Source organism: Rhinoderma darwinii, chromosome 2, assembly GCF_050947455.1.
Source record: "Rhinoderma darwinii isolate aRhiDar2 chromosome 2, aRhiDar2.hap1, whole genome shotgun sequence".
Classification (NCBI taxonomy): domain Eukaryota; kingdom Metazoa; phylum Chordata; class Amphibia; order Anura; family Rhinodermatidae; genus Rhinoderma; species Rhinoderma darwinii.
Window position 1 is genome coordinate 36472176 of NC_134688.1, and position 24616 is coordinate 36496791.

The 24616-nt window shown below is 43.4% G+C and overlaps 1 protein-coding gene across 1 annotated transcript in view; it reads left to right on the plus strand.

The window, feature by feature from the left end:
* The first annotated feature begins 1561 nt into the window (after positions 1-1561).
* CFAP300 (cilia and flagella associated protein 300) overlaps positions 1562-24616 on the plus strand; it is a 69552-nt gene continuing 46497 nt past the window's right edge. The window contains exons 1-5 of the mRNA XM_075849972.1: positions 1562-1740; positions 8484-8565; positions 11887-11962; positions 21350-21516; positions 22296-22468. Coding sequence (XP_075706087.1) covers positions 1625-1740; positions 8484-8565; positions 11887-11962; positions 21350-21516; positions 22296-22468 — 614 coding nt within the window. The 5' untranslated portion in view covers positions 1562-1624. The remainder of the gene's footprint in view (positions 1741-8483; positions 8566-11886; positions 11963-21349; positions 21517-22295; positions 22469-24616) is intronic.

Here is a 24616-nt window from a genome sequence, read left to right on the forward strand (position 1 = left end):
GCGGAAAAATAAGCACAGAAAGTGCAAAATCTGTCTCAAAATTCCTGAAGGAATTCTGAGGCAGTTTTGTCAGCGTGAACGTGCCATGATGTGGAGAAACAAAAAGAAATACATTTTCAAATAAAGTGTTTTTATTGTGCAAAAGTAGTAAAACATAAATAAAATATATAAATTTGCTATCGTTGTAATTGTAACGATCCACAAAATAAAGTTTACAATTAATTTTTACCACACGGTGAACGTCGTAAAAACGAACCCCAAAAAGGAATGGCGGAATTGCTGTTTTTTTCCATTCCCACCCCAAAAAAATTTGGTAATACATTTTTAATGTACCCCAAAATGGTGCCAATATAAAATACAACTTCTCTCTCAAAAAACAAATACTCATATGGCTACGTTGATGCAAAAATGTAGTTATGGCTCTCGGTGATGAAAAAAATGGCTACGTACTCAAGGTCCAAAATAGCTGCGACCTTAAGGGGGATGTCTACTTTAGACAGCCCTTATATATATATATATATATGGTCTATAAGGGTATGTTCACACGGCCTATTTACGGACGTAAATCGGGCGTTTTAGCCCCGAATTACGCCCGAAAATAGCGCCTCAATAGCGCTGACAAACATCTGCCCATTGAAAGCAATGGGCAGACGTTTGTCTGTTCACACGAGGCGTATATTTACGCGCCGCTGTCAAATGACGGCGCGTAAATAGACGCCCGCGTAGAAGAAGTGACCTGTCACTTCTTTGGCCGTATTTGGAGCCGCTATTCATTGACTCCAATGAATAGCAGCGCTAATTACGGCCGTAATTGACGCGGCGTTCAAGCGCCTGCACATGCCGGTACGGCTGAAATTACGGGGATGTTTTCAGGCTGAAACATCCCCGTAATTTCAGCCGTTACGGACCCCCGCCGTGTGAACATACCCTAAGAGTGTATGGATGTAATAGATGGGGGGTGGGGAGGTACCTCTTGGCAGCCCCGTCAGCTAAGGCAACCCTCCATCTGGAGGACCCCAAGGCCTTATAAGGCTGGGTTCACACGAGCACATTAACGTATTTCGGCCGGAAGTCCCGGACCGAACTCAGTGCAGGGAGCCGGGCTCCTAGCATCATAGTTATCTATGACGCTAGGAGTCCCTGCCTCTCTGCAGGACAACTGTCCCGTACTGTAATCATGTTTTCAGTACGGGACAGTAGTTCCACGGAGAGGCAGGGACTCCTAGCATCGTACATCACTATGATGCTAGGAGCCCGGTTCCCTGCAGTGTGTTCGGTCCGGGACTTGCGGCCGAAATACGTCCGTCAATTACGGACGTAATTAGTGTGTGTGCACATACCCTTACTTTCAATGTTTGAAGGGGATGTTATTTTAATGAAATTCAATGTGGTCACGTCATGCCGTCATAACAATCCCCAAACACTTAATAACCAATGAAGTTTTATGAATAACCATCAGGTCCATAGAATATAGATATAACACATCTATCTACGATAGGAACAGCGGAACCTTTATGTCGTGGCAACATTTCCGGGCGGGTTCCTTTTCCCCGAGCACCGACTGAGCTCTGTTTCCATGGAGACATAGACGCGGCAGAATACAAGTTGCTAGTGAAGCAGAAAGATGGCGCAGGGAGCCGCAGTGACCGGTTCAGGTGCTAAATTCACGTTTTATCATCTGCCGAACCGAACATTCAGCTTCCTGGAGAACAGAGACACCCGGGAGCTGCTGACCAAGTGGTAACTAATAGTCCGTTCCCTCCTCCCGGTGTTCTGGATAAAGGCTCTGCTGTATTGGATCAGGGGAGTTGTGATGCTGCATCTGTGATCATCTATCAGTGTCTGGATTTGGGGACCAGACTGTCCTGTCCCGGTTTAGGATTGTCCTATGTGCTGTACACTGACTATTACTCTGGTGTCTACATTGTGTAGGGATTATGGCAGTCCTTGCGGTTAACCCTTTCATGACTAGTAACCCATTAACAAATACCCTACTAGGGCATTCTGAGTTAATACGGGGGGGGGGGGGGGGGGATGTTCAGGACCCTCATCTAAGTGGGCACAATGTAATGCTTCGTGGCAGGACTGCACCTTTTCGGCTGTATTCCCCCATAGATTGCTGCTAATTGCTAGCGCTCCTAGTGGCGGGGCCTCCTGTGATCACTTCTTGTCAGGTGTCCCCTCTAACAAAAAGGGAGTGTCCAAAGCAGACACCCTCTATAATGACTTTTTTTAAAAAGAATTATTTCGACCATTATAGGGGTTTTCCCGTAATCAATATGTATCACCTCTCCGCAGGACAAATATCTGGTCGTGGGGGTCCCAGCGGTTGAACTCCCTCCGATCAGTGGCCGACATCGCTCATAGAGTCCCACTGTCAAAAAAAAAAATACTCTGTAGAATACATTTATTTTTTTTTATTTAATTTTTCTTTAACACTGGATCCCTCTGTATTGAATAGCGTATTCAACTACCCTTTCCCAATCAGTTAAAAAAGGGGATGGCTACACATACCTCCCCGACTTATACCAAAAGAACACACACTTGGCATACATCCTTCAGCGTCCCAGCATATACGCCAAACGTACGTTTCAAACCCAGTGTGAATAGGCTCTAAGGGCACGCTCACACAGCTTATTTTCAGGCATATTTTAGGGTGAAAAGCGCTCGTGTTACGCTTTGAAACACGGCTGCAAACAGTTTTCCATTGATTTCAATGGGAAATTCACCGTGTAGCTCATACGAGGCGTACTTTTACACTGTTGAAATAAAAAACGCCTCGTCGAACGTTAGACAATTGTAAAGCTTGTAGAATGTTTCATTGACGCTTGCAAAAATCAGCTCCAAAAATGCCTGAATTTAGAGGCTATTTTTTCTTGAAATCAGCCTTTGTATTTTTCTGCCTCAATCAAGTGCCGTGTGAACATACCCCAACGTAGCCTAGTTAGGAGTATTAGATCAAGGCCAGCGCCTCCTGGCAGGACGCTGGGGGCAAGGGTTAATAGGTTATTTGTTGTTTTTATTTTATTTTTTAATGTAAATTATGTACACTTACGGTTTTTATTTTATCTATTTCAACATGTAACATCTGAGCTCCCACCATGCACTGCTCTCTGCTAGCACGGAACCATTAAAGTTGTGTATTTAGCTTTAGATCTAAATGGAGTAGAAACCATCATGTGACTCAGTACAAGGTAACAAAGAAACATTTTTCACAATGTCCATCAACATTTTATGTAGATTTTTTTTAAAAGTCGGATTTCTCTGAAATGCTGACTTGTTCAGCCCATACAAATGGCTGCCCCAGCACATTCAGGCCTTGTTCACACAGTGCAGATTTGACACAGATTTTGCAATATTTTTTTTGAAAGCCAAAACCAGGAACGGAACTCATCCACTGCTTTATTCACTTTCTACGTGGCTGCTGGAGATAGCCCGGCTTCCCTATAGAAGATGAAAGGAGCAGTGGCCGAGCAAGCGCAGTACCGCTTAATTCATATGTAGCACACAGGGACAGCCAGGTAAGCCCGTTCTTAGAATCGGTGGGGGTCCCCCCCAGGGCCGGCTCCAGGTTTATGTGGGCCCTTGGGCGACACAAACTTAGTGGGCCCCTTTTGCGGGGCAACTCACGGTGGGAAGAAAACGGCAGTTTGTGACCCAATATAGAGGTTAGGCCTTCAGTTTGTGCCCCCATATACGCACAGCCCCCTGTATGGCACTGACCAACGGCCCCCCCAAGTGTAGTGGGTGCCGGCACTTGCCCGGATTTGCCGGGTGCTGATGCTGGGCCTTCTCCCAGCGATCGGACCCCCACTGATCAGATATTCCTCACCTATCCTGTGGATAAGTGATAGATATAGATTATGGAAAAACACGCTTAAACTGAAGAAATATATAAATGAAGGCCTAAAAGTTTTCTTCCTGGATTCAATTCAGATTTTAGTTTAAGAAATGCATACAAAATCTGCAACAAACCTGCACTGTGTGAACAAGGCCTTTGGCACATTTTGCATGCACTTTTTAGAGTGCCAACCTACATGGCCTTCCTTCATATATTTTTTTAGCTTGAGGTTCTGTTCCTGTTTTTGGCTTAAAAAAAAATAAAAAAATACATGCAAAATCTGCACTGTGTGAACAAGGCTTTAAGGTGAATCTCCAGTTCTGGCTATCAATGCAAAATCAGATCAGTACATTGTCTTCATTATTTAAGATGCAAGGGTTAATAATCGCGTGCTGTTCACACAGGGCTCTGAGGTGTTTGGTGAAATCCTCTGCAGCTCCGGCGGCTGCTGGAACGTAACACTGACTTGTCTGTTCCTTGGCGGCTGCTTTCCTCCTTCACTTCTATCCCCCTGTTATGTGCTCGCTAATAACAAGTCAATAACATGAAACCGCTCGCCCTGTCTCGTACTCGCTGTAAATAATGGGGCGGTTTGAGGATTTTTTTTTTGAACACTTCTTGACTTTTCTCTTTCTTGTTCAGCATTAGGACTGGATTTAGAAAATATGATCGGTCTGGAGTCCGTGTTACTACTTCACACGGGTCTCAGTTTTGCAGAGATTATAATGCAATGTAATGAGAGATCCTGTTAGAAGTGGAGGATACGGCTACCGGCTAATTCTAACATGGCTTATAATTCCTGGGCTGAAACCTCTCGATGTCTTAGAACTTTTTTTTTTTTTTTGTTCCCAAAGCTCGAAGTAAACATTTTCTTTAGCATAAACACTTCATCAAATATCCACAGGAGATCCCACTAATACCTAGTAGGTGCGGGTCCCACTTCTGGGACTTTCACTTGTCTGGAGGACAGGAGGGGTTTCGTGACCCCCATTCACCAACTCACTTTTGGTCCCCATTCGCCAATTCGTTTGATTCTTTCTGTTATTTAGTCCCATAGAGAGGGAATCCTATAGTGGCTGCAGTGGACGTTAATCAGCCATTTTTACAATAAGTGAGGGTCCCAGAGGCGGGACCCACACCTATCTGCCATTTATTGTTTGAGATGGTAGTGCCCCTTTAAGACCCTTATTCGTTTTTAGAATTGGGTTGGGGGGACTGGCAGGGCAAATTTTATTTTTGTCTCCTGTATGTACAGTAAAAAGAAAGCATGGAAAATAGTCACAAGACATTTATTGAACAATACTACAGGACCGGCGCAAGAATTAAAACTTAACCCCTTTGAGGACAAAACCTTATCTCTTTTTCTTTAACTTTTGTTGATGGCATACCCAGTTTTAAGTCCGATAAGTGATGATCCGACTGATGTGTTCCCCGCTACAATGATGTGGCAGTGACATTAGGAATTCCCTGCTTGGCTTCTTAGGCCCCTGTTCACACGGCACTCCAAAAAAATGACGTGCAAAGGCTTGTCCACACGTAGCGAATTGCTGCATATTCTCCGTCCGGAAAATATGCAGCAGAATACAGCAGCAGCAAAGTTGGTGAGATTTTAAAAAACGCGTTGTATACCCTAATGGTGCGCTTTCCCTTTGCTGTCAATGGGAAGCTTAAATTGAGCGTTTTTGACACATCAAACGCGCCCCGTGAACAGGGAGTTACGGTTGCTGCATGGTTGACCATTGTCTATAATGGGCCAAACATGCGGCCTCCGAAAGAGCAGAGCAACCGGTACTTTCCTGGCCTCACACCACTTTATTCTAGTGTTCAGCGGGAATCACATTGCTCTGACCGCCTTAAATTGTCCATCAATGTCTTAAAGGGGGTGTCTGCTTTTTATTTTTTTCAGTTTGTTCATTTATAGAATAGGAAATCCTACAGTTTTCTAATATACACGTGTAACAAATTCTGCTCTCATGTCTTTCCAGTGTCGTAGGCCCCGGCCTCCTCACAGTAGAGTGATATAACACACAGATTACTGTAATAAATCCATGGGCTAAATGAACAGGACTAAACATGGCGTCTGTCATGTGACACCCCCCCCCCCCCACACACATCATGTGACCCCCTGCAATTCAGTTAGCAGCAGGGTTACATGACATCCATGTGTTAGGTCCACATAGAGGACACATCCATGGAAAAAGCGACTAGTGTAATAATGATGATGAACACTGTGCCTGTCTCACACAAAATAAAAACGTCTGAAAATACGGAGCTGTTTTCAAGGGAAAATATCTCCTCATTTTAAGACGTTTTTTAAGCCACTCGCGATTTTCGCTGCATTTTTTTACGGCTGTTTTTCTGTGCAGTCAATGAAAAACGGCTCAAGAAGTGACATGCACTTCTTTTTCGCGGGCGTAAAACGGCCGAAAATAAGCCGTGTGAATATAGCCTAAGGCAGGGGTCTCAAACTCGGCCAGGTAAGTAGGCCATACATATATAAAAAAAATTAGAAGTGGTCGGGCCGCATTACTTTCAAATTTGATACAATACAAAATTATTGTTAATCAATTAGTTATTTGAACTACAATAACACTACATTACTATAATAATAGCGCTAGGTTAAAATTTGAGAGCATTCTCCACGTGCTTATTTCAACAATCCAGTTTAAGTGTCGCTAAATGCAGTCCGGCGGCCCAGTTGGCGGTGTTTGGCAGACACACATGTCAAGATTGGGCAGCCCCTTTTTAGCTAGTGCCACAGAGTCCTCTGTAGCTAGTGCGACAGAGTCCTCTGTAGCTAGTGCCACACACACCCCAAGTAGTTGGCTCTATTGGGGCTCCCTCTAGGAGTGGAATCCCCAGCCAGAGCATTGCCGACACTTTGGCTGGGGATTCCTCTGCTGTTGTAGCCCCTGACGTCACTGTCCATACACAGTGACGTCAGGGGATCCTCCTGGACCGGAATGTGATGTCAGGGGCAACCCCAGAACCAGTGTCCCGGAGCAGAGCACTAGTATAAGCTCTGCGCCGGAACTCTGGGAAAGCCACTGACATCCGTGTCATGTATGGACAGTGATGTCAGGGGCTTGCCCAGAGCTGGAGTCCCCGAGCAGAGCCGCTTCTAGCACTCTGCCTGGGATTCCAGCTCTGCTCCTGACATCACTGTCCATATATGGACATGGATGTCAGGAGCAACCCCAGATCTGGAGTCCCGGGCAGAGTGCTAGTAGGCTCTTCCTGGGACTCCAGCTGTGGTCCTGACATCACTGGGACTTTTGCTCTGGGGAAGCCCCTGACATCGCTGTCGATGCATGGACAGCGATGTCAGAGGCTTCCCCAGAGTCCCGGAGCAGAGCCTATACTAGCACTCTGCCCGGGACTCCGCCCTGGGGAAGACATGGACAGCGATGTCAGGGAATTCCACAGAGTCTTGGAGCAGAGCCTATACTAGCGCTCTGTCCGGGACTCCGCTCTGGGGAAGACCCTGACAACAATGTCCATATATGGACAGCGATGTCAGGGAATTCCACAGAGTCCCAGAGCAGAGCCTGTACTAGCGGCTCGGTGTCCCACGGGCCGCAGCTTGAGACCCCTGCCCTAAGGGATGTTGTTAAAAAAGTTAACTGTAAAAGAAAAAAACAGAGATGAAAAGATAAGGCCCTGTTCACACTGAGTTTTTTAGTAGGCAGAATAACCTGATTTTGACCTGCCTGCACGCCGTTTGACGCGTTTTTCGTCCGTGGCCATTGAGCTCTGCGATCAAAAAAAACGCAGCCAAAAAGCGGCCTCATGCCTCTTCTTTTTCCCACTAGCGTTTTTTTTTTTTTCCGCTCGCAGCAAAAAACGCCTCCGTCTCCCATTGAAATCAATGGGAGGCGATTTCTGACGTTTTCCGATGCGGTTTCCGCGGCAAGAACGGCAGCAAAAAAATTCAGTGTGGACAGGGCCTAAGAGCTTCTCCTCACAGACACTGACACGCATGATGGGATGCCGCTGGAGGTAGAAATACTTTATGCTCCTTAGTAAAATACTGTTACCTGCACAGTGTTACCTGAATTCCAGGGGTCACATGATGTGTAGCTAGTGGGTCACATGACTGATGCCAAATTTAGCCCATTCAGATATCCTATGGATGCATTACGCAGGACTAATATGCAGGTTATACCATATATTATAATTTTTTTAAGCTGTGGCTAATTTTTAATTCATGTACATCAGAGAGCCGTATGATTTCCTATTCTACAAATAAAAACTGGACAACCCCTTTAAGTGTAAGATAACACCTTTAGAGATTTAATTGGGGAATTGCATAAACAACTATTGTTTAGGGCACCCGGCGTGTCCATGCGTTACATGGGCGACCATTTAATGTATGCCTAGACGCAAATTGTTTCGGTGATTACAGCAGTTCGGCGAGGGTGAGCGAAGCCGGCTTAATTTAAAAAGGGGTTATCTTTGTTAGCCCCCTTTTAATATCCTGAATTTTCTCCCATATTAGAGATCCAATAACTTCTAGATTTCGAATCCCCTGCAGGAGTCGTCGTGATAGCAGCACTGCCCTACACAGCCTGCACCCAGATTGTGATTCATTGCTGCTGAGCTGTACTTCTCAATAATTCCTGTATTCTTTTCTCGATATCAGGTCCATGAATGGTAGAATCACAGCCCAGACCTTCCGCTATGACCAGTACTTCCAGTCCTATCAGAAGGATGACTTTGTTCTGGTAGGTTATGTAAGAGACCTATAGCTTCTCCTACGTGAATGTACCTCCACCGGGGAAGGGTCCTTCTACTTAACACATCTACAATTATATTTCCCTATTTCCTGCTGTTATTCCAAGTAATCATTTGTGAAGTAGATTTAACGCCGCCTGATATGTGGTTATCCTAAGGGGATGTAAAGATCTATAGAATATCTCTGTCCAAATAGTCAAATTAAAGGGGCTGTCTCATCAAAGATATGCCTCCAATGGCCGATTGGTGGGGTCCAGCCTCTTTGAACCCCGCTGATTGCTAGAATGAAGTAGCAGCGGTGGTAGGAAAGCGACTTTGTCTCCTGTCGACTCTGCTGAGCTTTTTTTTTTTAACAACTGATATTGTCCGCACCGCACCAATCAGGCACTGGTGGCATGTTCCATACACCCTGTTACCTGGCCGAGCGTGGATGTTCATGTCAATGCGGAGAGGCAAATAAGTTACACCTCTGGCAGCAGCTTATGTCCTGTGCGGAAAAATGATTGGGAATATTGAAATCCAACATACACGATCCTCCTTTCCCCCAACATCTGCTATCATGGGGCAGTCGGGTGGCACTCCTACACATTAGATCGCCAACTCAAATCAGCGGCTAAGGCCGAACCTTGTCTATTGTGTATGTGCACCTTTAAAAGGTCACTGTCATTTTAAAAAAAACTTTGCATAAATCAATAGTACAAATGAATATGAAAAAAATGTGTAAAAATATCTTTTTAAAGAATATTGCCTTTTCCTCTACTTATGAGCCACGTTTTCTCCTCCCCCACCCGCCTCCTGCACTGATTATTTAAGCCAGATTCACACAAACGAGTGCAAACTCAGCCGTGAAAAACTGCAGTTTTTTTACGTCCGAGTTGCACCCGTGCGTTTTGCGTTTTCACGGACCCCTCATAGACTTGAGTCTATCGAAGGGTCTGTGAATAATGAAAAATATAGGACATGTTTTGTTTTTTTCAATGGACCCTTCACACGGTCCGTTGAAACAATGGCTGTGTGAACGGCCCCATTGAAATACATGCGTCCGTGTGACGGCCGTTGTTTTAACAGTCGTCCAACGGACGTACACTACGGTCGTCTGAATTCAGCCTTACTCTCAATTCATAACTAAAATCCATCTTGAAAGACGCAATGGATTATCAGCTTCACTGAGGGATCAGGTTCCATACTGTCAACAGAAGTCTATAATGAAAGGAGGGGGGAGGGAGCTGCTAGAGGGAGACAGAGGCAGAGAGACTCAGAGATGCTGCAGCAGCTTCTAGTAAGAGTTATTTCTCACCCTAGTTCTGGATTTACTGCTACACTGCTAATTACTATGGTATAATCCCCTCCTTGCTGCTGCAGCTTCTATATATGTAATAGTTAGAAGTGGAGAATCCTGCTCTCCTATCTTTATGTGCAGTGTATAGAAGACATGATAGCTGTTAGGCTCCGCCCACAACCTCAGAGACACTATAAATGAGAGATACATCCTGCAGAGGGATGTGGTGAGTGGCATGATGGGATAGTTAGTGCTTCCATTTGAGACCGAATGCTAAATAAACGTCTCCGTCAAGTTTTCCAGTGCCAATATTACAACCTGCTTGTTAATTATTCAGCTTTATAATAATGATATAAATTTTACTATATACATAATTTTGTTTACTGTTGAAGGCGAATGGGAGATGAACTGATTGTACAGATAATAATCCCATGATCTGCAGATGTAATTAGTGGCAGACTTTCTACCTCAGACTGGGGAATATCTTGTAAATGACTTTATCACATGCCAGCGCGAGTCACATTGCGTCCAGCAGACATAACGTATGTTAATGACATTTCCATATTTACAATGTGCCACTTAAAATATCTGCCTTTTAGTAAAATATATAGTACATGGTCAAAAGAAAAAATTATTCTTGTCTAGCTGTGATGTCAAGAGAGGACAAATAAAATGACCAGTTTAACATGTTACATACAAACAAAAAAAAGTATTTTATTAATTAATTGGTTTTAGCATATAACTCTATTCCAATAGATTAATCAGTAATGCCCTTTTAAATCGGACCTGACCCCTCTGCTGATACGTCTGTTCGAGTAAATGCTTGATTCCCCGATAATATAACACTACTGGAAAATGTGTTCTTAAAGCCCTGCATTGTGCCGTTCCTCTATTATTCCTCCTGGAAATGTATTAATAAATTGACTATCGGGTGTGTCCATACAGTCTGACACTGTCCAATCAGTGCTGTCAGAGTAAGATTATGTACGGACACGCCCCTTTGACAATCCGAATGGTAAAGCCCAGTTGTCAATTTAGTCAATAATTTCTAGGAGGAATAACAGAGGAACGGCAAAATGCAGAGTTCTAAGTATATATGCTTGAGAATTGTTCTATTATTGGGAATATAAATATTGAATATAACAGGCATGTCCGGAAAGCTGACAGGTCCTCTTTAAAAGGTAGACTGGTCCTGCTTGTTCTGAAAACCCTGTATAATCATTGTGTTTCATTATTACTCGTTTGAATAAAGTGGCTTTGGTTGAGGCTGAATAAATATTAAAAGGTATTAATTAAAAAAAACATTCTACCGTCTTGTGTATACAGCTCCTATGCAGACCTATGTGTCTCAATAGTTACAAACTACGAACAAACTTTATAAATAGTCTGGTATTGCGGTCATGTTTTATTCCTTTTAACCTGCCACCTCTAACCTATAGATGGCAGGAGAGGGGGCAGATTGAAGGTAGTAACACATGACGTCATCACGTCATCGCATCCACCAATAGTGCTAGGGCTGCACTCCCACATGATCGCTCCATGAAGAGCGTTCTGTGCATGTCCGGGGGGAGGACCTGTATGGGCTAGGTTGCGGCTGTATGTCACATTGCAACTGATGGCCAGCAGGTCTGCATTTAGGAAAGGGTCAACCCCTCTAAAATCTGAACACCGTGAAGTCTGTGTTGAGCTAACAAAGTTCAGTGAAATTCCTTTGCTCCAATATCCAATAATCCAGAAATTCTTTTAGTCCAGCTCTCGTTTCTAATACCAAACCGCATTACATCCTTGAATTTACCTAAAACAGAATAAGAAGACTGAAGAGAGAGGACATAATGCGGTCATGGTGGTGTATTTTATTTTTGGGTTTCTTCCTCGTAGATTATGTATACTTTTGCTATATATCCGATAATCCAGCACTGTTAACGGGATGTTCATGCCAGATTAAAGGAATCTTACTGAAGTATGCCTTGTGGATAGAGCATGTACCCAGCGAAAGTCTACTTCATGCATCCATATTGATTCTATTTGACAGGCCTTCTTCCAAGACCTCAATGTGACTTCCCACCTGAAACTACTATCCGGCTCATCAGGACAATGGACTACACTGGGTAAATGTAGCGTTTTAAATATACAGATGTACATGAAACTAGAGGCAGATTCAATGTTTTTCCATTTTGAAACGAGTTGAAAAAATAAAACATGACTTTTTGTTTTATAAATGTTGTTGTTTTTTTTTTGTGATCTTTTGTTTCTGAGGGTTTTCTTATTTAACATTTACCAATATCTTGTATTTATCCATTGCCCAACAGACAAAAAAACATTTGCATTGATAACAGACACAACCCCCCCCCCCCCCCCCCCATACAAGGAAGGATGGTGTGGAGGGGAAAAAAGATAGTATCCTAGTTTAACGTGTATATTTGTTGTGTTGTGATGTCACCGAGGGCATGGTGACATTAGTGCATTATTCCTGTGCTGTGATATCATCATGTGCATTATCCGAGTATTGTTTCCTTTACTGTGACATACGTGTGCGCGTGATTCCTGTGATATGATATTATTATCTGGGTTTCCCTAGACCTGTGACATCACTGTGTGCATTATTCCATTACTGTGACATACGACTGCGCATGATTCCTGTGATATGATATTATTATGGGGATTTTCCTTGACCTGTGACATCACTGTGTGCGTTATTCCATTACTGTGACATACGTGTACGCATGATTCCTGTGATATAATATTATTATCTGGGTTTCCCTAGACCTTTGACATCACTGTGTGCATTATTCCATTACTGTGACATACGTCTGCGCATGATTCCTGTGATATGATATTATTATGGGGATTTTGATGGTCCTGTGACATCACTGTGCATTATTCCTTTACTGTGACATCACCGGGCACATGATTTCTGTGCTATGATATTATTACGTGCATTATCCCGGTACTATGATTTCACTGTGTGCATTGTTCCTTTACAGTGACATAAGTGTGCACATGATTCCGGTGCTCTAACTTTGAGTTAATTAGCCGTTTTCTACGCTGGGGAAGGTGGTCATAGTGGAGTGGGGCTCCGATCCAAGTTTTGCTTTGAGGTCTCATGGGTACTTGTTACGGCCCTGATTTGCCTAATCCTATATAAGAATATACAGGGTGGGCCATTTATATGGATAATCCTATATAAAATGGGATTGGTTGGTGATATTAACTTCCTGTTTGTGGCACATTAGTATATGGGAGGGGGGAAACTTTTCAAGCTGGGTGTTGACCATGGCGGCCATTTTGAAGTCGGCCATTTTGTATCCAACTTTAGTTCAATGGGAAGAGGGTCATGTGACACATCAAACTTATCTGGAATTTCACAAGAAAAACAATGGTGTGCTTGGTTTTAACGTTACTTTATTCTTTCATGAGTTATTTACAAGTTTCTGACCACTTATAAAATGTGTTCAAAGTGCTGCCCATTGTGTTGGATTGTCAATGCAACCCTCTTCTCCCACTCTTCACACACTGATAGCAACACCGCAGAAGAAATGCTAGCACAGGCTTCCAGTATCCATAGTTTCAGTTGCGGCAAATCTCGTATCTTCACAGCATAGACAATTGCCTTCACATGACTCCAAAGATAAAAGTCTAAGGGGGTCAGATCGGGAGGCCTAGGGGGCCAGTCAACTGGCCCACGACGACCAATCCACTTTCCAGGAAACTGTTCATCTAGGAATGCTAGGACCTGACACCCATAATGTGGAGGTGCACCATCTTGCTGGAAAAACTCAGGGAACGTGCCAGCTTCAGTGCATAATGAGGGAAACACATCATCATGTAGCAATTTCAGATATCCCGTGGCCTTGAGGTTTCCATTGATGAAGAATGGCCCCACTATCTTTATCAGAAACTTGTAAATAACTCATGAAAGAATAAAGTAACGTTAAAACCAGGCACACCATTGTTTTTCTTGTGAAATTCTCGATAAGTTTGATGTGTCACATGACCCTCTTCCCATTGAAAAAACTAAAGTTGGATACAAAATGTCCGACTTCAAAATGGCCGCCATGGTCAACAACCAGCTTGAAAAGTTTCCCCCCTCCCATATACTAATGTGCCACAAACAGGAAGTTAATATCACCAACCATTCCCATTTTATTTAGGTGTATCCATATAAATGGCCCACCCTGTATAATGAGTGATACAAGGTCAATTAAAATTAAGCTACAAAAATAGAGTTCCAACTTCTTGTTTTTGCCTGTCTTGGCAGAATGCTACAACTATGGCCATTTATGAGAGATTTACAGAGAAGGGAGGGATAGATAAGAATAGCAAACATTTCAACAAAAACTTCTATAAAATTGACCCTTTGTTCAGAAGATAACATTTACGATTCACTTATTGGCTAGAGAGCTTTTGCATTGGCCAAATATGACCGATCAAATTACCCCTCGGAAGCAAACGCCCAAGGGTGCGCCTGGCAGCCCCTCCATGCGCTTTAGATCATTATCGCATCCCTACAGAAATGGCAGATCTTAGGCCTATGTATATGGGTGGCTTTACACTGTTCACACTTGCACTCATTTCTTACTCTCCTCCTCCCTTTCATTATCATTCATTCAGCTCTGTCACCAGATTATAAGTGCCCTATCTCATACATAGTCTGATCGGCGCGGTAATGTTGATAACAGTGGTTTTTATTTTGAAAAACGATCATTTTTGAGCAAGTTATGAGCAATTTTAGATTAGTTTCTTAAAGACCAACTGGGCGTGTTTTTAGTTTTGACCAAGTGGGTGTTGTAAAGAAGTGTATGAGGCTGACCAATCAGTGACCAATCAGCGTCATACACTTCTCATTGTTCCAGCCCAGCATGATCCACAGCACAGTGAGATTGTGCAGTGAAAGAAGCTGGGCTGGAACAATGAGAAGTGTATGATGCTGATTGGTCACTGATTGGTCACTGATTGGTCAGCCTCATACACTTCTTTACAACACCCACTTGGTCAAAACTAAAAACACGCCCATTTGGTCTTTAAGAAACTAATCTAAAATAGGTCATAACTTGCTCAAAAATGATCGTTTTTCAAAATAAAAACCACTGCTGTAATCTACATTCCAGTGCCGATCAGATTATGTATGAGATATGGCACTTATAATCTGGTGACAGAGCCTTTTTAAAGAGAAACTAAACCCAGAAGTGAATGAGAATAATATGCATAAATATGAGAAACCATGTACCTTTCTGCAAGCCCATGAAACTGGTAGAAATCTGCCAAACAGGTACTTACCCTTTTGGTTTTCTCCAATTTCAACTAGAACATTATTAGAAGGGGTGAGGCTTGGTCTCCATTGTAGACAGAGCAGTGGGAGAAGCTTTCTGCTGCAGCAAGCTGCCTACCAGCAAAAGATGTAACTTTTTCATGTTGGACTGCAACATGAAACCGAACAGGATAACGAAACACTCCAGACACAGAGTTAAGAACCCCAAAGAGAATCCCTGTGTCACGCTCTGCCCCCTCAGGTCGTGTTGTAGGCATAACACGGTCTATCAGTTTTTCTTAAATAAGAGAACGGTGTATTTTTGGCAATACTTGCCATGACAATAGGTGACATCAAAAGATTGAAATTTGTCTTTCTTATCTCTCTGTCCACCCCCCATAACGTCAATTATCATTTTTGGTTGCGGTCAGGCAGTTTGCACAAGTAGTATATAGCTGACATTTGAGTTTGGATGGCGGATCCAAGCATTTTTCTTCCCATAATTTCTTCCTAGGCTCAATCATCTGCAGACTTCACGCTTTCCAAAAGTCTGTGGAGTTTTTTTTTGTTGTTTTTTTTAACCCTTGCAGGACTGATATAGAGAAGTAGTTTATATAAATGATATTCAGTTGGGAATTGTATGAGGAGAAGCCCAAAAACAAAATGTCTCTTAAAATCAAATGTCTACAGCCAGCTTGACAGAGTGGCATCTCCTTTAAAGTGTACCTAAACTTTTCACCTGTCATAGTGATGTCAGAAGTTTTTAACGGTGGGGGTCTAAGCACTGAGACCCCCCCACCAATCACTAAAACGAAGCGTCACAAGCACTCGGGTGAGAGATGTGCCGCTTTGTTTCTGATCCGCTATCCTCGAAACCGTGTACGGGCTCAGTAGAATGTCTACAAATCCGTAAACCGCTCGCTTGGCTTTCCGAGGAAAGCCGATCAGGAAGGAAACGGCACAGTGCTCACCCGAGCGATTCTGGCACTTTTTTTTGTTTTAGCGATCGTTGGGGGGTCTCAGTGTTTTTTTAAGAAACAGCGCCATTGTTGTGTGCGGGTAGTGTCTGGTATTGCAGCTCTACCTTATTCACGTGAATGAAAATGCAATACCAGGCACAGCCCATGACCAATAGATCTTGGACCCAACCATGAAAGTCTATGGTCAGCCTTGACTTCTTTATGACATGATGCTGAAGCAAGCGATATTTTAGGAAGCAAAATCTGTAAGCAGAGCTGACGCATCAATACAACTGATAAAGATTTACATATAACACAAGTAATTCACAGAGACCTTGTTAGTGGGAATGGTCATTGCCTCATAAGTCAATAGATGCATTTTTTCCAATAATCCACCGATCACCTCCACTATTGGAGGAAATAACCCTCATTCTCGGCAGTCTACTGTCTAGTGTTCAGCTATTTGCTGGGAGTACCTGTCGTATATAGATCAGACGAGGTCCACACCTTCTATATCCTGTGTTACTAGTGATTGATGAGTCACATTGACAATCGCTATCCCCACCCTTGTGATGAAACCCTATACTTGTGTGTAATTCTCCCTGAGGACATACCCAGCCTTTCAGACACAATAGATAAAGATTATCAGCCAAGTCCCGGGGACTATCATTAAATTGTCACTGTTTTATGGGTCAGCATTTTCAGGGTTTTAAGCTGCCCATAAACTCGTTCGGCCGACAGCTATTCCTCCCGGCTCCCCCATGCACATGCACGCAAGTCTCACCATAAACATGCCTGGTTCTTCTTTTCCCGACGTCTGCCTTCGAGGGATAGTCGTGACTTCCCTACACACATTAGATAGTCCGCCGAACAAGCTGACTTTCCTCTATGTATGGGCACCCTTATAAGCAGGCCATTTCTGGGCCCTGGGAATGGGTGTTTATGTTTTGCATAATTTATTACTTCTTGTCGATTCCTGTCAAGTTGTAGTAGTCCTTCTTTCTTCTTCTTTCTTCTTTCTTCTTCTTTCTTCTTTCTTCTTTCTTCTTTCTTCTTCTTCTTTCTTCTTCTTCCTTTTTATTTTTTTACTACAGTGTAAATCACTGTCCTCCAAACTGACTTGAATGCATCTTATTCCGCAAGTCTTTGCACTGCAAGGTCTCAAACAGCCTCTTGTTGACACTTTTGGAAATCCTGCATCTGTTAGGGGTAGTTCACACAGCGTTTTTTTTTTTTTTTGCGCTAATTTTGACACTGAAACCGCATAGGAATCCGCGCCGAGAAACGCCCCAAATTGCCCCCGTTGACTTCAGAGGGAGGCAGAGGCTTTTTTCCTGGGTGGCTTTTGGCCTCTCACGAAAAAAAAAAAAGCGCGTCATGCTCTTTCTTTAAGAGGTTTCCTCCTCTCACCTCTTATTGCAATCAATGGGAGGCAGAAAAACATTGTCGCGTTTATTGCCCCAGTTTTTTGTTTTTTTTTAGCCGTAAAGTCTAATGCAAAAACCATGAACGAAAAAACAAAAACACTGGCAATTCAAAACCTGCCTCAAAATTTGAGGCAGATTTTTTTTTCTGCCTGACAAAAAAAACGCTGTGTGAACTTGCCCTTAGTCCAATATAAATCTAAGACCGCCAAGCACAATATTAAGAGGACTACACATGGTCTGATGTTTCTATGTATTTTTCATTTAGGAAGAAATGCTCTAATAGTAAAGTAAAGCTCGAGTTTTTTTTTTTGGGCAACCGTTGACCATCAACAACAAAGTCATTCATGCAGAACCCTTTCCAATGATCACGGAATCTCTCCTGGGTTCTATGGGGGAAATATTGGGGGATAGCAGCTCGCCTCCGTGATGCCCAAGTGTCCACCCAGGGCCCACATATAGACTGTATATGTGCCGTGTGGCCCAGGCTCCTGTAGATGGCAACCGCATAACTGTCCCCAAATTATTTGTCCTTTCCCAACATTAAAGTCAGGCCCTATGTTACAGAACACTGTGAACAAATAATGACTGTCATTGGGACTGTAAAAGTCCCCCAAGCACCCCTCACCCTGCCAGTGTTTATTACCGAGTGTTGCTATTGGCTACATCCTCCTGTAGTCAAGGCACGATGAGCATGCACAGATTCTCCAAGCGCCACTTACTTGACCATATTAAAACCTGGTCCGTGGCAAATGTCGGCAGCGCACAGGAGAACGCAGCAAGCACCTGAGAACTGCTGGATCGCCTGTTTTCATCTCTGCCTTCCAAAAACATAGCGGAGAGGATGGTGTAGTAAGAAAAACAATCCTGCCAGAGACAGAGTAGTTTTGCTTAGGAGAATTTTTTTTTCTTTTTCTTTTTTACTACATTTTTTTTAAAAAGAGACCAGCGCTTATTGACCGCCGCCCCCCCCCCCCCCCCCTGGTCTTGGGACAACATTTTAAATATGATGGTGCATATGGAGTAATAATTTCTGATGCCCTCCAGTTGTGTCCCTCTGATGTGGATCTGCCTTTTAAGGGTCCCCATTTTTTTGCTGTCACAAAATAGCTGCAGCGCTTCTTACGCCTCATTCACACGACAGGGTCCGAGTGTCGGCCGGTTTGCATCCGTTCCCTTCCGGGCCGTGTTGCCGTTTTTAACGGCCGATTTTGACCCGTTTTGCATCCGTTTTTTTACCTGTCCGTTTTAAAATCGGATGAATTTCATTTAAATTTGTTGCCACACACAGCCTTTTGTAGATAATGCCACCCAGCCCCCTGTTGGTAATGCCACCCTGCCCCCTGTAGGTAATGCCACCCTGCCCCCTGTAGGTGATGCCACCCTGCCCCCTGTAGGTGATGCCACCCTGCCCCCTGTAGGTGATGCCACCCTGCCCCCTGTAGGTAATGCCACCCAGCTCCCTGTTTGTGATGCCACCCTGCCCCTTGTAGGTGATGCCACCCTGCCCCTTGTAGGTGATGCCACCCTGCCCCTTGTAGGTGATGCCACCCTGCCCCCTGTAGTTGATGCCACCCTGCCCCATGTAGGGGCTGCCACACAGCCCCCTGTAGGTGATGCCACACAGCCCCCTGTAGGTTGCACCCATTCCCCCCCCCCCCCCCACATTCCAGGAGAAGTCACTGACTTCAATGTCCATATATGGACAGTGTAGTCACTGACTTCTCCTGGAGAGGAATTCCCTGCCACAGGTCGGGGATTCCGCTGCAGAAGTGAGTGACGTCGCTGTGCCCATATATGGACAGTGTAGTCACTCACTTCTCCTGTAGTGGAATCCCCGGCCATAGAGTCGGGGATTCCTCTGCAGAAGTGAGTGACGTCGCTGTGTCCATATATGGACAGTGTAGTCACTCACTTCTCCTGTAGCGGAATCCCCAATCTCCGGCCAGGGATTGGAGATTCCGACTTCTACAGGGAGCAAAAAAAGACCCTCCTCCTCCTCACATGCACTCTGCACTGTGAGGAGGAGAGAGAGCGCAAGCGACGGAATACACGGCCATCACTCGGGACACATTCCGGTGATGGCCGTGTATTACCCAGCCCCATAGACTTCTATGGAGGCCGGGTAAACGGCTGAAAATAGGGCATGTCCCATTTTTTGACGGCCAGGTTTCCCGGGCCGTCAAAAACTCGGTCGTGTGAATAGCCCCATTAGGGGTCTATTGTTCCTAATGCAGACGGGTGACGGCCGATTTATGAACGGCCGTCACCCGCCCAGGAAACCCTATCGTGTGAATAAGGGCTTAGACTATGAGTCTCCCACTTCTCAGATTGGCCAGAGCAGCTCACGTCTCCACGCACACGACCGTATTTTCATCTATCAGTAAATACTGTCCGTATATACGGATCCATAAAAATAAAGGGAGGCTGAAAATGATGTCATCAACATGTTTACGGATGCACATCCGTAGCCGTCCGTATTTACGGAAGCTCCCATAGACTTCTATTGGAAAGTCTGTGCCGTAATTACGGACAATAATAGGACAGGTTCTATAATTTTTTTTTAGCACGGAAACCCATCCGTAAAAATACTGAAAGGTCTCCGTGGCCAATAGAAATTAATGGGTCTGTAATTACTGTCCGTAATAAGGACGAAAAATGTGGTCGTGTACATGGAGCCTTGGACTCCATCTGAGAAGCGCTATGGCCATTTTCAGACAACACAGAGGTTACCCTAAAACGTTGGATCCACGGCATAGGGGGGCAACTGGAGGGCACCAGGTTATATTACTTCATATACCCCATCACATTTATGATTTTTTTCATGAGACTGGAGGGTCACTTTAATAATAATCACTGCTCCGCTTGTGTTCTGAACTGACGAACACCTAATACACAGCTGTATTCATGGTTTATGTTGCAAAAAAAAGTGACAAACTATAAATATGGCCACGTAAGAAATATGTACACTATGGGTATGCTCACACAGGGTGGATACGCTGCGTAAAAGTACACAGCGTATCCACCCTAGTCACCGCAGGGAATTCCGCATGAGAAACCACACCAAATTGCGGTGCAGGTTTTCGTCCTGAATGTCCGCTGCGTAGAGCTGCGCGTAAAGGAAGAAAAATAAAAAAGGCTTCATACTTACCCGCAGCCATGGTGATGCGTCCCTCTGCCGCCCTGCAGCCCGGTCTCATGGGATGCCGTCACATGAGAAAAAACGTCATCCCAGGAGGCCGGCCTGGATGAAGAAACACAAAATTCTGTGTAAGTATACGATTTTTTTTTTTTTTTTTTTTGTTTTTTTTTTTCTGAGATGTGATTTTTGTGGCTGAATCAGCTTTTCCACCACAAAGATCGCAACATTAGCTGTTTGTTTCAGGTTTTACCTCCCATTGAATTCATATAAGCAGCAATTATGCAAATATAATTGACATTCGGTGGATTTAAAAAAACGCACCACAGGTCAATTTGAGCGTTTTTTTCCGCACAGCATTTACGCAGCATGTGGATGAGATTTTTTTCAAATCTTATCCACTCTGCTGCTACTGTATTATGCTGCGGATTTTCTGCAACTAAATTCGTTGCGGAAAATCGTCAGTATTTACGCTACGTGTGAACTTACCCTATATGTGTATATTCTTCACCCTTGAACTGGATGAACATGATATGCGGCTCTCTGATGGTGTCAGGTGCTCCCATAATGTGCAGCTTGATCACTGCTGAGACAATCATTGGACATAAGTGTGTATGATGTAAAGTAATAGTAATAAAGAACAATAAAAAGTAACATGTTTTGAATGAAGAAAACTTTCAGCAATTTTCTACATGTAATTACAATGGAGATACTTTTTCTTGCAGACACAAATGTTAAGAAGATTGAAGCAAGTGAAGTGCCGTGCACTCATCTGTCCTTGTCACCCTTTGATCGCTTACAGAAAGAGAACATTGTCAAAGAATGTGGAAATATCTCGAAATGCCTCGATGAATATGTTGACGATTTTATTGTTTCAGATGAACTTCGTAAGGTAGGTGCAGCAATAGACTTGAAGCTTTTATTTTTTTTCCTACCATAGTAAGTGATGGCATATTGCTAGGATATACCATAACTTACTGATCGGTGGGAGTCCTACCACTAGGACCTCTACTGATCAACAGAACAAAATGATCGCATCACTAGTAAAGCACAGTGGCGCCTCTTTGGCGTCTTTGCCTCCACTTGCACCACTACCAAATGGCGACATTTTCTTCCATTTTTGGATGATGGAAATCTTTAATATTCTCCTATATTCAATATTCTACGGGGTTCTGGCTCTCTATAGAATACAGCTTTACCTTTCTACTAGCTCAGACTTCTTCCGGTCTCTAGTACCACACCTTCTTACGTGTTTAATTAAAGGGTTAACCACTTTGGACAATACCTACTTGTTAGAAGGGTCCCTTGACAATAAGCCGATAACAAAGTGTCCCCCTGCTGGAACCACCAGCGATCACCTGCAATCTATGAGGAAATCTGGCAGTAACTGTTCAATTTCCCTGTAGCGCTACCACAGGGGAAATTAAGCATTACACACTTACTCCAATCTATTGTTTGTATAATACAGGACGGGTCCTCCAGATAAAGAGACGCTCTTTATTACTGATCTCCACTCTGACCATGACCTGAGGATCCTAACAGAGAACCCTCTCAATTAACCCCCGAATTCCCTAATAGGCTATATCAAAAAGTTTTTTTTAAACTAGACAACTTCTTGAAAACATCACTTGTTTGTAGCTTTACATTTCTTTCTTAATCTTTTTGTTTTAGGTCCTTCTTTTGGAAGACTCTGAAAAGTATGAGATTTTTAGCACCTCGGATAGACAAGAGTTTTTATTCCTCCTCTTCAAACACCTCTGTCTTGGGGGAGCTGTTTGCCAGTTTGAAGATACTATAGATCCATATCTAGAAATCACAAAATCCATGTACAAAGAACTGATAAGGTAAGACTTCATTTAGTTTTTTTAGTTATACAGGTTATCTATCTTATTAAAGAGGTCTATCAGATTATGGCTTCTTTTTGTCCAGAAATAGCGCCACTCCTGCCCACGGGCTTTGTCTGGTATTGCAGCTCGGCCACATTTATTGGACTTTCAAGAGGACTTGTCATCTCTGTTTTAGTATATGCCTGTATTAGTAAATACTTGTATTTCCAGTGAAATAACAATTCTGGCGCATCTTTTCATAGAACTCTGCATTGTGCCATTCCTCTGTTTTACCTCCTGGAAAAGTAGGCATAAAATGACAACTCCGCGTTCGTATTTCCCTTGTTAATAGGGTGTGTTCCTATACAGCCGTCAGTCCATTCATACGGTGCAGTCAAATGGCAGTTTATTGCTGCATTTACCACAAAATAGCTGTGGATTTGCAAAATCGATCCAAAATCGCGTCCTTCTACCACTGTTTTATGTAATCGTGGCAATAAACCGCAATTTGATCGCACCATGGGATAGACTCTGAGTTTGTGTGTACAAACCTTTTTGACAAGACAAATGGTGACAATAACATCTGTAAAGGGGTCTTTGATGAAAATAATTTAAATGCACATCAATCGCTAAAAACGTTCAACCCAATAACGGGTGCACAGTTCCGTTCTGGCCAGAGTAGAGAGACTGCTTTGACAGAAATGGGGGTACCAGGAACTCATGTTGTTTGTAGGGGTCTGACTGTAATCACGCTTTTTATAGTATGTCTAGTTGATGTACTGTAAAATTGTTTACCCTTTAACCCGTATCTTTAACCCCTTAAGGACACGGACAATTTTAGCCTTGAGGACAGAGCAATTTTTTTAGATTTCCCTCTTTGCATCCCGACGCTCATAACTCTCTTATTTTTTGTACGACGTAGTTGAATGAGACTTTGTTTTTTACGGGACGAGTTGTACTTTATGTGCGTACCATTTTTTTGTACAAATACATTATCGTTTAATTTCTATAAATTTTTATTTTGGCGAAATTGCAGAAAAAAAGCAGTTCCGCAGCAGTTTTAATATTATTTTTTTTTACACCATACACCGATCATCATAAATAATGTTATACATTTGTTGTACAGGTTATTACAGTCGTGGCGATACCAAATATGTCTATTTCAAGTTTTGGGACTTCTATTTTAAAAAGTTTATTTATTATAAAAAAAATTGTGTTTCTGTGTATTTTTTTTTTACTTTTTATTTATTTATCATAAAAAAATGTCACATTCATTTAACTTTTTTTTTTAAATCCAATAAAGGGATTTATTATTTTGATTTTGTAACTGCAATGTACTGGCATAGATCTATATGCCAGTACATTAGCCTGTGTACTGATTGTGCACAGGCAGTTGTTAGGGCATATCTCAGTATGCCCTAACAACAGGAAATATGTTTAGACAGCCCTGGGGTCCTTCAATGGACCCCGGGCTGTCTGGCCATATGAGTTGTGGGCTTTGATCACGTCACAGTTATCTTCTGTGACGCGATCAATGTGCAGTCCCCTTTCCTTGAACGCCGCGATCAGCTTTCATCGCGGCGTTCAAAGGGTTAACAGCGGAGAGAAGATGTTTCTCTCCTCTCCGCTGTCAGAGCGGGGCCGTGGCTGTGTATTACAGCCGTTGCCCCGCTCTCGATCGCCCGCAGAGACGGCTGTCACACAGGACGAGAATGCTCGTCCTAATGCGCAAAGTACTCGCCGCTCAGGACGAGCATTCTCTTCCTGTGTCGGCAACCAGTTAAACGACGTTCCACCTTTTTAAATACCCCGCATTTACAAGATTATATCCAGGTGTCCTTCTGCTACCACAAGAGGGAGCTGAGGCGCTTACTGCATACTGCTGGGAGAACTTGTTAAAGACTGTACATTAGTATTCTGGTGTAAAAAAAATAAAAAGTTGCAAATTTTGACACTTTGTTTTTTTTTTTTTTTGTGCAACTTTGCCGAAAAGTGGGCATGGTTTGGCAAATAGGGAGCGAGTTCCCACTAATTAATTATAATTTACGCCAGAAGTGGCGTAACTTCTGGCAGAAATCGACAACCGCGCATAACTGCCGTAGTTTTCCCTTTCTGGCGTACAGACAGCCCAAGATGCTGCATGTGCCTCTTAATAAATTAGTCGTG